Below are 12,610 nucleotides of genomic sequence, written 5' to 3' on the forward strand. Positions count from 1 at the left end.
AGCTGTGACTGATGAGGAACGTGTAGTCCCAGTAGTAGGCTGAGTCATAATTCAAACCCATTTGCCCCAAGGCATTTAGAGCTACATTGAACTTCCTTTATTAGTTATGCAGTGAGTACAGGCATATAATCACCTTAACACCTACTGACATAGTAGTTGATGGTAATTTTCTTTGTTTTGTAACATCTTTCCCTAGCGATATAGTGTTTTGCAAATGGACTGAGTCCTTCATGACTGAAGTAGTGTTTTTAGATAGCTTCTTTTTCCTTTTAGTGCCTTTTGTGTCAGACTTCTTTGGGTCTTTTCAAAATGGCTTCTGCTGTATTATGGGTTCAACCTATATGTGTGTTAGCTGCTTTTCTCCTGAGCCCTCAACTCTACTTAGGTTGACACAATACATGTTTCACAGCCAGTTAGTTTATGTTCTGTTACTTCTTTGACTGGGAATAGTATCGTACACCTGTGCCCAAGGATTAGATATGAGTCTGAGCTGAAGCATTGAGAAAAAAGATGACCATTTTATCTCCAGCTGGCCTTGTGTGATGATGTGCATATGTACAGTGTTGATGGTATATAAAAATATGAAGAGCTGGACATGGAGACTGAGGCAGGAGGATTGCTACAAGTTTGAGGGTATTCTGGGCTACAGAGTAGGTTGAAGGCCAATCTGATGTACACAGGAAGATTCTGTCTCTAAAACAAAAAAAAAAGAAGAAGAAGAAAGAAAAAGAAGGAAGAGGAGGAGGAGGAAGAGGAAGTGGAGAAAAAGAAAAGAAAATGCTGAGCATGGTAGTGTATGCCTAAAATTTATCTTAGCTGCTTGGGAGGTTGAAGCAGGAGAATTACAAGTTTGACACCAGCCTGGATAACTTAGACTGTGTCTCCGAATAAAAAATAAAAAGTGGTAAGGAGTTCAGTGATGTCCTATTTCAATATCCTCTAGCTCCAAGAAAGAGAAAGATTAGGTCTCGTAAGATGTCTTCAAACTGTTCTAACTCTGGTAAGTGATTTTTGGAGGTGTCAGCCTACATATGTTAGGGTTACTCTTGAGTCATGTTTTGAGGTTCTGGTTGTGCTGTGAGTAACCATTTTCTTTTTGTTTTACAGAGCTGTGACTTATGGTCCCTAGGGGTGATTATCTATGTGATGCTATGTGGATACCCTCCTTTTTACTCTAAACATCACAGCCGGACTATCCCAAAAGATATGCGGAGAAAGATTATGACAGGCAGTTTTGAGTTTCCGGAAGAAGAATGGAGCCAGATCTCAGAGATGGCCAAAGATGTTGTGAGGAAGTAAGTCCCCAGGCTGCTGGGTGGGGAGGCTAAGAAGGCCTTAAGGCGGTAGAGCCCAAGGAAATGCTGGGTAGAGAGAGTTACTTGTTTTCCTACTTAGGTTCCTTCTTGTTTTAGTATTACAGAAATCTTACCCCTTAGGCCCAAGGTGAGTGTTGTGAGTGTCTACACCTCAGAGAAAATGGAGTTTTTCTTCTTCCTGTTGTAGCTCTAGACCTGTTTCTTGAAGTTAAGAACCCAGGTCTCTCTAGCAAGTCTCTGTGGGCATTAACTTAGGGCCCTAGGGCCAGGGATATAGCTCAGTGGCGTAAGTGCCTGCCTGACAAGCACAAGGTCCTACGTTTGATTTTTGGTACAAAAAACTTAGGACCTTAGGTGGCAAACCTCCTGATGTGGATGTGTTCTTGTATGTAGGTAAACCAGTCACTGGAGAGGAATCTGATTCCAGGAACTGAACTGGGGTACCAAGATGATAATGACACGTTTGGCTTTTCCTTTCTTGGATGCTGTCATAGTGTGGTTATGTTAAGTCTGGAGGCCACTCTCCAGTCTTCCCAGTCAGAGTTGGTTGCTCTGATACATATTAAACTGGGAAGATTCAGTTAAGAATTTGGTCTAGTGAATGGATGAGGCAGAGTCACAGAGACTTATAGTATTGGGAGTATTAAAGCAGTACTGAATTTGAGATACATTTAATTTTTCTACCCACCCAAGTTGGGCACTGTTTTTTTATTTCTAATGAATGAATTACTGACTGGTATCTCATTTTTGGTCTATTAAGTGTTAAAAGAACGGTACTGTCATTATCTTCTGACAGTGCAACCATTTCTCTGTAGAGATTGTTTCCTTTCAAGGGAGATTGTCCTGTTAGGGACAACTGAGGACTAGAAAAAGGGACTATTCTAAAATATAGTAATAAATTTTGGTGGGAGAATAGGGATAATGGTTGAATCTCTATCTGCATTTTTTTTTTTTTTTTTTTCTGGTGGAGGACAGGTCTTGCTATGCAATTCAGGCTGGCCTTGAGCTCACTTTTGTAGTCCACGCTAGTCTCAAACTCATAATGATACTCCTCCCTCAGCCTCCTGAGTGCTGAATTATAGGTGTGTGCCACTACACCTGGCATCTCTATCTGTCTTGACATTCTATTTCCATGCTATATGTCCAATTCCTTAACTAAAATCTTTATGTCCTTTCTGGGTTCTTTGCCAGTTTTCTGTAGAATTTATTTCCTGTCCATAGAATAGCACTCATTATCTTTCTTTGACTTTGGGGGATTCTTTTTTAAATAATCCTTGTTTTAGAAATTCAAAGGTGTTTGTACAGAATGCTCCAGGAGTTTGCACAGCAGTGAAAAGGGCAATTAGGCCTATGGCCCTGACTGTGACACTTGGAATGGGAGGAGATGTAGTTGGAAGGAGATAGCGCTGCAGAGCTCAGGAAACATTCAGCCTCATAGGACCCCTCAACTCATTTTACCATCAGTATTAACCAAGAATACTTTGAGTTCTTTGGTAAGTTAGAACCCATTGTTGGGGCTGGGGATTTAGCTCAGCGGCATAAGCGCCTTCCTTGCAAGTGTGTGGTCGTGAGTTTGATCCCTGGTACTGATAAAAACAAAAAAGAATCCATTGTTTTAGAAATTTCATTGTGGAGATTCAAGGTCTTAGTAACTGTAAACCATGTAAGATTACCTTAGTGAACACTAAAACTCAGTTTGAAGTTTCACTGGATTAAGCCTGTTTGTACCATTTTAAATGTCTGTCTAGTACAGAGTGGACCACCTCAAGACACAGTGTCTCACAACAAAGGACTGAGAAGACATAGACCTGTAGGAGTTGGTGGAAAGTCAGAAGAAGTTTTAAAAAAAAAGTAATCAAAAGAAGTTAAGAGCTGGTGAGGGCCATGCCCTGGAACTCGCGGTGCTTTCTTAATGGGGCATCTGGGCATAGCAGCCTATTCTTTTCTCCACAGGCTCCTGAAGGTCAAACCGGAAGAAAGACTCACCATTGAGGGAGTGTTGGATCACCCTTGGCTCAACTCTACCGAGGCCCTTGATAATGTGTTACCTTCTGCCCAGCTGATGATGGATAAGGTTATGAATGCCATTTATTTTCTTGACTGAAAAGACACTATTGAGAAGGAAAGCTGGGGCTTGACTTAGAGGTTAAAGGCAAAACAATGGAGAGTGCGCTCTTTTTTTTAGAGATATGGTTTTGGTTTCCTGAAAACCAGGAAAGAACTTTTTCCATTAAAAAAACACATCAAAGTCTGCACTAATAGAACACTTAAAGGCATATCCTCCATATTTATGCTGTGGTTTGTGGGGCACTGAGCAGTAGAGACACCCTTCCCTAAGGGGCTTACACAAAACTGCTTAGTAACTCAAGGCCAACACACACAAAGAGGGAACATTTCAAACATCAGAAACTTTACACATCAAATTTTCTATAAATGGTTACAGGAATTTAGAAAAAGAACACCTCCAAAGGAGGTTATCTTGCCCCATAAGAAGGCAGAAACCTTTACACTTATTGTCTACTGGGTAGCAGCTTCTGAGCTCTTCCATAGGTTCAGGCCTGAGTTGTCCTGGAGGAATTACAGTAGACAATGCAAGTGCCCATATGAAATGAAGAACTTGGAACTAGGGGCTGGGGATTTAGCTTAGCGACATAAGCGCCTGCCTTGCAAGCAGGCAGTCATGAGTTCGATCCCTGGTACTGATAAAAAGGAAAAAGACAAAAAAAAAAAAAAAAAGAAACGAAGAACTTGAGCAAAAAATACAGATTAAAGTTCATCAATAGAAAAACAGTCTGGCCTCACTAATGAGCAGCTAGAGACAGGTGTGGCGGGGCCAGGCCTTGCAAGTAGACAGACGGCTTAAGTCTCAGTGAGGTTCAACTGAGGTGTCTTGTGGATTTTTGAGAAGAGTTTTGCTGCTTGAAATTTATTTAGGAATAGTTGGTCAGACTTACTGATTTTGCCGTCTTTTACCTCTGCATTGGTATAGACATTAAAGGGTGGCTCTAGGAACAGAGAAATAGAGGTAGATGCTAGACCCAGTATCTATGATGAAAAGTTTCTGTAGTTTTTTTATGATGAGTAGATGTAAGGAGACAGTGACTGATTTAGATGGTGGTAGAACTGGTAAATAGGGACATCAGCCAGGTATGGTGGTGCACTCCTGTAACCCTACTCGGGAGATTGAGGCAAGGTAGATTGTTGCAAGTTCCAGACCAGCCTGGGCTACAAAGTGAGCCCAACGCCAGCCTGGTCTGCATAGTGAGACTCTGTCTCAAAAAGACAACAAAAAACAACAAAAAAGGAAGTCAGGAAGGAGGCTGCTTTGGGCGAGATAGCCTTATAGGCGACAGACATTGCCTGAGATAGCAGAAGGATGTTGAAATGAATGAGACAGGTAGCGCGGGACAAGAGTGTGGCTGAGAGGTCGAGGTAGTGACAGAGACTCACGTATTACCATCTTCAAAAGGATGTGGTTAAAGTTTGAAAAAAGAGTACATGAACAAGCCCAGGTATAGTGGAATGTGCCTGTAATCTCAGCACTTGGGAGCCAAGACAGGAGAATTGCTGTTTGAGGCCAGCCTAGGCTACACGGAGGTCAGGGCCAGTCTCAATTGGATAATGAAACCTTGTCTCAAAAAGACCCCCCCCCAAAAAAAAAAGCAAATGAACATGAAAAAAAATAGGACAAAAAGGAAAACTAGAAGGAACAAAATTCTTTGCCATCTTTTTGATTTGTGCATAATTATCTTCCTATTTAAATGTGACAGTTTGTTCAGAAATAATGTGGCCAGTTCAGAGTCCAAAAGAATTCTTACATCCTGGTTGTCAAACACATGGAGATTACAGTATAGCAAGTATAGCATTCCTTAAGATCCTGGAAATAAACAAGTAACCCTGCTTTTTGGCATTACTTAAAAAATCAGTAGAGGGCCAGGGATATAGCTCAGCGGCATAAGTGCCTGTCTGGCATGCACGGGGTCCTGAGTTCAATTCCTGATATCAAAAGAAAAAAATAATCAGAACATAATGAAGCAAAGTCTGAATATGCAGACCATTAGTCTGAATATGGGCCATTAATTATGAGATAGATGGGAGAATGTACTAGGACTGGCCCGTCAGTAGCTTGAACTGATTTGACTGCAGGCTCACTAAAGAACTCACTACTTTTTGAAGTTGTCAAAAAAATTCACTTGTAGTGATCCTCCTGCCTCAACCTCCTGAGTGCTGGGATTACAGGGTTGTGCCACCATGTTCAGCTTCACTACTTTTTGAAGTTGTCAGATTTTGTTGTTAGAATTCAGATAAAATAGAGGTATTAAAATAGAAATCAAATTCATTCTGCCACAGTTGTAAACCATCAGAGGTGAACTATGGCATAATGTATCTCTCCTGATACATGCTCACAGTTGGAATAAGAGAACATCTCAGTCCTGTAAAACGGCCTACTGAGTATTTGGCTTTCTATTTTGGTCTGCCTGTGGTGAGAATGCACATTGATGATAAAGGCACAGACTTGAAGAGTTCTGGACTCCAGGAATGTTGTTTCTCACTGTAAATTAATTGACTGGCTTATCCTTCAGGATGTGGTCTTAGTTCATGAGGGTCTGGAGATTGAGTTTGGCCAGGCTCAGTTCTAAACTCTCAGGATTGAAGTGACTGTGTACATGATGGGCAGTGAATAAAATCAGTCTGTAAAGCTTCTTGGACGGTAGCTAGCCACTTTCCCCTGGGGTACTTGCTTTCATCAATGGCTATGAGCATAAGCCTTATTAGTACTTCTTACATTTTTCTTCCTATTGCCAAGGAGGAAGGCTTGTGTGCCCTTTGGTGGGTCTAGTATTTCCTGGGGCCTGCTAATCTAGGAAATCCTCTCTTTATCAAAATTTGTATTCCATTAGCATAAGAGTGAAACTGCCTTTTGAGTGCTTTGAATTTTTCCTTCTTACTTCTTAGATTAGCATTTTAGATACCCAGCAATGAATGTGAAAAATTGATTGCAGTGTTTACATTTAGGCAGTGGTTGCTGGAATCCAGCAGGCTCATGCAGAGCAGTTGGCCAACATGAGAATACAGGACCTGAAAGTCAGCCTCAAACCCCTACACTCAGTGAACAACCCCATTCTGAGGAAGAGGAAGTTACTTGGGTAACAGCTTGTTTCTTTGATTCTTCATGGCTGGCACAGTTGATTGCTGGGTGGTAAAAGCTCTGCCAAGAGTCTGCCTTTTTTTGTTTTGTTTTTTTACCTAAGGTCATAGAAAAAATAAGCTCTTTAAATAGCTTCAGCAACTAGACACATTCTATAGTGATTTATCTAAAAATTTTGTTACTTTGTGTTTAGAGTTATTATCTGTTAAGGGCTGGGTTCTGAGGTTTTCATTTTGTTACCTCTCCCCTAAACTTTCAAAGCACCAAGCCAAAGGATGGTGTTTACATCCACAACCATGAGAATGGAGCTGAGGATTCAAATGTTGCCTTGGAAAAGCTTCGAGATGTGATTGCTCAGTGTATTCTCCCCCAGGCTGGTAAAGGTCACACCGTTTACTAATGTTTTGTGTGCATGGATGCATGCACGTGTGTATGACAAAAGGAATGTTTTGATTTGGATTTGTCTGTTGTACCTTTTTGTTAGAAGAAAATAAATACATTATATAAATTAGTTTATGTCCACTAAAAAGAGTGGGCAGTGGAAGTTCAGAAATGTGGTAAGTTCTGTGTTTCTTAGGGTTTCCTTAATTGCCATTGTTAGGTATAGCATGTAATTTTGTTATCTTAATTTGACAATGAGGGCACAGAATGGAGGATGAAGAAAGAAAATATAGACAGGGTCAGGATCAGGTTCTAGGCTGTGAACATCATTTCCAGTCTTTAGAATGCAACACCATGTTTAGCTTGTGACTATAAAGAGAATGCTTAGTTTAGAACTAGCACTTGGCACAGGCAGCCTAACTTACACATGGTTCCTTGGGAGTGAGTGCATTCTTTCCATGTGTTCTCTCTCCACTCAAAGGTAGGTAATGTGAGGAGCTAGTCTCAGCTGATGAATGTTCCGCTTCATGGATTAAGCCAGAAAATGTCTTACTAAATTCCTTGGTTTTAAGATAACTCATGTAATATATCTCAGCCTTTTAAAGCAAAGAATGAGCTGAGGAGAAAGAAGGTCCACTTGGCCTTGTTCTCCCTCCTTCTCTTGGTCTTAGGATGGCCAGGTATTTTTGCTCAGTGACAAAGTCTGCCAGATCCTATTACTCATCACCTAGTACTAACAGCTTTGGGGCTATTAGAGCAATTATGTGAGGATGTCAAAGTAGAAGAGTTCAGTGACCAGAAGTGGTAGATGTGTAATGTAGGAACTAGCAGTGGAGCCAGTATCTGGGGAAGGTTTGCACATTTAGTCATCATTTCTCAACTAGTTGGACATCATGTCCTTCCATCTCTGACACTAGAATCCCATGATGCTGCAGGAAAAATGCAACTTCCTCTTCATCCTTACCAATAGGAGAGAATGAAGATGAGAAGCTGAATGAAGTAATGCTGGAAGCCTGGAAGTATAACCGGGAATGCAAACTCCTAAGGGATACCCTGCAAAGCTTCAGCTGGAATGGTAGGGCCCTTTCTCACTCCTTTCCTCCGAATGCAGAGAAGCAGTTATCTGTAGAACGTATAGGATTTCTTTGGGGCCTTAACCTGGGGTGTTTTGCGATGAAGAGGGGCTGGAGAATGAGTGGAATATTGATAGAGGGGGATTAGCCCTACGTGAACCGGTCAGGCACATGTGGATATGTAGTCCTTTCACTTGTTTTCCAGAATTCAAATGAGTTATGTGTTGCAGATTCAACAGTGGAGAGTCTCTATCACACACCACCTCAGTAAACAAATTCCAGCTCATAGAACTCTTTTCCACATACCTGGGCTGTGTTCATTAGATTATTGAGGAACAGCACACACTGAAAGGGAGAAAAGAGACAAAATCCAAGGAAGTTCAACCTGCTGATCTGTTAGCTAGAGAAGAGCCATTTCATTAAAAAGCACGAAATTGCCAGATCTGCTGCTAGTGGAAGTTTTTCCCTTTAAGTTAGCCTTTTTTTAACGGATTTTTATACAATAAGTTCCTGATTTATGAACATTTGAGTTGTGAACTTTCACAGACACAAATGGACCTTGCATAACAAACATTTGTAGAAGCAGACAAGTCATGGAATTAGCTTATATGTCTATTGGACACTGTCACAGCTATGCTACCATGTGCTTACTGTGCAGTCAGGTAGTATATAGTAGTACAGTGCTCAGTTAGAGCTCGGGATGTCCAGAAGCAAGAGGAAAAGCGGTGGTGATGTGGAGGGAACTGCTCGGAAGCACAAAGCAGTATACATTGTATATTTGTGTTGAATATGCATAAAACTCACTTTGTTGAACTTATCTTCTTGCAGAACAAAACTCCTTCATAAATCAGAGACTTACTGTATTGTCATTCCAATGTAGTACATTACACTTGATGAGCTCCAGGATGTTCAGGGAAGGGAGCAAACTCTGACTTCATCACTGAATTTGTTTCTTATGTGTGCCATTGGGAAAAGGGGGTATGGTGGGGAGTTACAAGAGATGAACTTCCCTGGGTTTTTTTTTTTTTTTTTTAGTTTGAGGTATATCAGTAATCTAAAACAAAGTGACCACATGAATTTTGTACTTTCATTGAATTTTCACAAAGTGAACACTCCCCTATAACCAGCACCTAGGTTATACAGTAAAACATGCTGTCTTCCAAGTCATTCCCTTTCTACTATGGTATAGTCACAATCCTGATTTCTAGCACTGAAGATTAGTTTTGTATTTAATGTAAATAGATTCAGACAAGTCCTTTTTGCATCTGGCTGCTTTGGGTCAGTTTCTGTTTGTGAGTTCCATCCATATTGTTGTGTGTAGCACATGTTTCATTTTCATATGTATATATTATGTTTATCCATTTTAGTGTCAAGTGGATTTTGGATTTTTTCTAGGTTTTACTAAGAAAAGGGCTGCTATAAATACCTTGTATGTGCTTTTTGAGATTAACAATTGTTTCTCTTACATAACTAGATTAGATCTGCTAGTCCATGAAGGTACTCATCTGTTGGCTTTACTAGGCAATGCCACCAGTTTTTTAAAGAGATTATATGAACGGCAGCATATGAGGGATCTAATTATTGTATACCCATACCAACTGTTGCTATTGTCTTAACTATTCTTGTTAGTATACACTGGTGCATGTTTATTGGCCATTTAAATTTCCTGTTTTGTGAGTGCCCATTCAAGTCTTTTCCCCATTGAGCGTAACTTTCTTATAGAAGTGCAGGAGTTCTTTATATATTTGAGGTATATTTCTTTCATTATACATACATCTTGGTTATTTGGTTTTACGTTGTTGTTGTAAGTTTTGGGCTTTTACAACCAGGGAACAGAACAGCTCAATTGCTGTCTGAAAAATGGGAGATCTAAATTACTTTTGGTCAGTGTTGGGATGGTTCCTGCGTTGTTCAGAGCGCATTTGAGACTGGTCAGGTGACCTTAGTAGGTTCCTGTCCAAAGCCTATAACCTCTCAAAGTTTGAGTACTGACCTTGTTTTTTCTTGAGTTTCAGGTCATGGATTCACAGATAAAGTAGATCGACTAAAACTGGCAGAAATTGTGAAGCAAGTGATAGAAGAGCAAACCACTTCCCATGAATCCCAATAATGACAACTTCAAACTTTTTTTAAAAAACAATTTGAAAAAATATTGCTTAATGTATAAAGTAATTTTTATGTAAATTAATAAATCATAATTTAATTTCCACATTGTTCAAAGTTGCTATATAGATTTAGATACAGGATTTACTAATAGTATAATTACTGTGTTGGGTTATTTTTTCGTTTTGGGTTTTTTTTTTTTTTTTTGTCTTTTGTCTTTTGAGACAGGGTCTTGCTATGTAGTTGAGGCTGGTCTTGAGCTCACTTTGTAGCCCAGGCTGGTCTCTAATTTGCAATGATCTTTCTGCCTCAGCCTCCCAAGTGCTGGGATTACAGGTGTGTGCCACCACACCCAGCTTGTAATTACTGTTTTTAAGAAAAACTCAGTTCCTAGAGATTTATTAATTTAGGACTGTTTCATCTTACATTTGTACAATGATAGTATTGTTAAGACAAGATTGATTTATTTGTAATAAAGTATTCAAAAACTTGCCAGAGATGGATATAGAACCAGCTATACTGGCTTTTCTGCTTAGTGAACAATCAAATCAAATACTGTGCAATCTGGTTTCAACTGCTCTTTGATTTACTTTCTATTCTATTGGTAGATTAGCTCTAATGCCAAGAAATTGTGCATCCATCATTGGTGACTACCTGCTGGAATTCACGGGATACACACTTGAGGGCCTAAGGAGCCAGTTCTCATGATAAAAGAGGGAATTGTGCCATCATTTTTCTTGTACCTAATTCCCAAGAGAAAAGTGACAACATTTCCTTTTTATCGTATTTGTTAAAAGGGTATTGATGTATTTCTTAAATCTAGTGAGATTCGCTTTTGGGTTTATTCTTCACAGGTTTAACAAGAACTTCTCTTTCCCCTTCCCTGAGGTCCCACTTGTTCTCCCCCTTCCTCTTTAATCCCTCCCCTGCTTTATTACTTATTTTTCTTTCTTTTCTGTTTCACTTTTTGGGGTGCTTTTCCTGAGAAAGTTATATAGAACAGAAATTACACTATTAGATTAGCATGTAAAGTTATCTAGTTTTTTTTAGTGCTCTTTGTGCGGCTCTGTAATGTTTCTTCCTGAATTTCTTCTTAGCATCCCCTGGGCTGTATTTATTTTCTTCAGTTCCCTTCATTTTCAAAAAGCATGGTTCTGGCCCAGAATACAGCTGTTTAATGAATCATTCTAGTTTTCTGTTGTACATATGGATGCAGCTCTTTTTTTTTCAAGCAGTATTTGGTGGCTATCTATGTTGGTAAGTAGAAAAGCTAATAGGCAAGCTCCAGTTCGTGGCACAGGGTAACAGGTTGAGTAGTCTAAGTTATTGAGTCTTACTCCATCACATTGTGTTTAGTCAAAGTTGATCCCACAGAACTCACTCCCTTTTCCAATCCCTCTATTTTGCTGAGTATGTCTTCAGGGTGACATTTGATTAGTATGTTCCATATATGTGAGACTGACTGTGGGACTATATAAGAACACATGGTGTCACTGGGCAGGGTGGTGCACGCCTGTCATCCCAACACTCAGGAAGCTGAAACAGGAGGATTGTAATATGAGTTGAGTTGCTTTTTGTTGTTGTCTTTTTTTTTTTTTTGGTACCAGGGATTGAACTCATGACCTCACGTTTGCCAAGCAGGCACTTACACCGCTGAGCTAAACCCCCAGCCCTCGAAATACAAGTTTTTGAAGCCAGCTTAGGCTATGTGGCGTGTTCAAGGCCAAACGGAACTACATAGCAAGACCTTGTCTCAAAAAAACCAATCAAAACAAAAATCAGAAAAGAACAAACAAATGGTATCTTTTAAAAATTACGTTATTACTCTGATTCCCATTTACCTTGCAGAATATGCAATTTATGGTGTTTTCTCTTGAGGACGGTTCATTAATTTTAGGTGACTGATAGCTGTTCTAAGTTGAAACACTGCCAAAAAAAGGTAGCAAGAGCTGAGTTAGGCAGTATTTTAAAAAAAAAAAAAAATTTACATTTACCAACCAGAAAATTTAGTTGATTTAAGAGCCTAGTCAACTTTTCAGTAAAATCACCTTTTAGAGCCAGGGAAAACTATGCACTTGTTTCTATAAGAGCTGAACCATCTGTAGTGTTCCTTTCTTAGGATAGAGCTTCAGCATTCTTTCGGGAGAGAAGGGCAATAACTTCTTTTGTTAATTTATTTTTTTGGTACTAGGTATCAAACTCAGGACTCAGGACCTTGCATTGCTGAGCAGGTGCTGTGCTTCTGAGCCACAACCCTGGACCCCTTTTGTTACTTTTCAGAGAACGTCACTGTACACACGGTATACAGTGAATTTAGCAAATTTCTCATTTAGGTATATTCTAAAGGCTCAGATGTGATGAATTTTGGGCATGTTGTAAAAGAGTATACACAATGATGTTTCCTTTTTGGCGGTTGGGTTCTAGGAATTGAACTCATGATCTCGCTCTTAGCAGGCGTTATGGATGCTTCCTTTTTGAGCACCAGTTACCCATGTTGCACTTCAGGCTGAATTTTTCTGGCCTGTAAAATGAAAGCTGTGTGCTTCCATCACAGTGGTGGAAGTCTCTGAAAACCCTGGAGGATGCCC

At 39.9% G+C, this 12,610-nt stretch overlaps 2 protein-coding genes across 11 annotated transcripts in view; one reads left to right on the top strand and one right to left on the bottom strand.

Annotated features, from left to right (window-relative positions):
- Positions 1 to 10,128, top strand: part of Mapkapk5 (MAPK activated protein kinase 5) — a 25,673-nt gene extending 15,545 nt beyond the window's left edge. For 3 of the 7 annotated variants that reach the window (XM_003462944.5, XM_063225655.1, XM_013144823.3), the window contains 6 exons: positions 1,108 to 1,295; positions 3,270 to 3,390; positions 6,333 to 6,463; positions 6,727 to 6,848; positions 7,817 to 7,921; positions 9,935 to 10,128. In XM_003462944.5, the coding sequence (XP_003462992.1) occupies positions 1,108 to 1,295; positions 3,270 to 3,390; positions 6,333 to 6,463; positions 6,727 to 6,848; positions 7,817 to 7,921; positions 9,935 to 10,029 (762 nt within the window). In that variant the 3' untranslated portion in view covers positions 10,030 to 10,128. Of the gene's footprint in view, positions 1 to 1,107; positions 1,296 to 3,269; positions 3,391 to 6,332; positions 6,464 to 6,726; positions 6,849 to 7,816; positions 7,922 to 9,928 lie in introns of all 7 variants that reach the window. The other 4 variants (XM_005000480.4, XM_063225654.1, XM_063225651.1 and 1 more) reach the window with 3 other exon arrangements.
- The window catches only part of Tmem116 (transmembrane protein 116), a 136,572-nt gene that overhangs the window by 19,152 nt on the left and 104,810 nt on the right, over positions 1 to 12,610 (bottom strand). Inside the window, exon 11 of one of the 4 annotated variants that reach the window (XR_010039628.1) lies at positions 11,864 to 11,948. The exons of 2 other annotated variants lie outside the window; for them this stretch is intronic. Coding sequence is in view for 1 of the 2 variants with exons in the window: in XM_063225660.1 (XP_063081730.1) it covers positions 11,916 to 11,948 (33 nt within the window). In the remaining variant the exon portion in view is untranslated. Of the gene's footprint in view, positions 1 to 10,194; positions 11,949 to 12,610 lie in introns of those variants that run through there. One more of the 4 variants, XM_063225660.1, reaches the window with a different exon arrangement.

This window comes from Cavia porcellus, unplaced genomic scaffold, assembly GCF_034190915.1.
Source record: "Cavia porcellus strain 051 isolate PalLab524CR breed Dunkin Hartley unplaced genomic scaffold, mCavPor4.1 scaffold_16, whole genome shotgun sequence".
In the NCBI taxonomy this organism is placed as follows: Eukaryota; Metazoa; Chordata; class Mammalia; order Rodentia; family Caviidae; genus Cavia; species Cavia porcellus.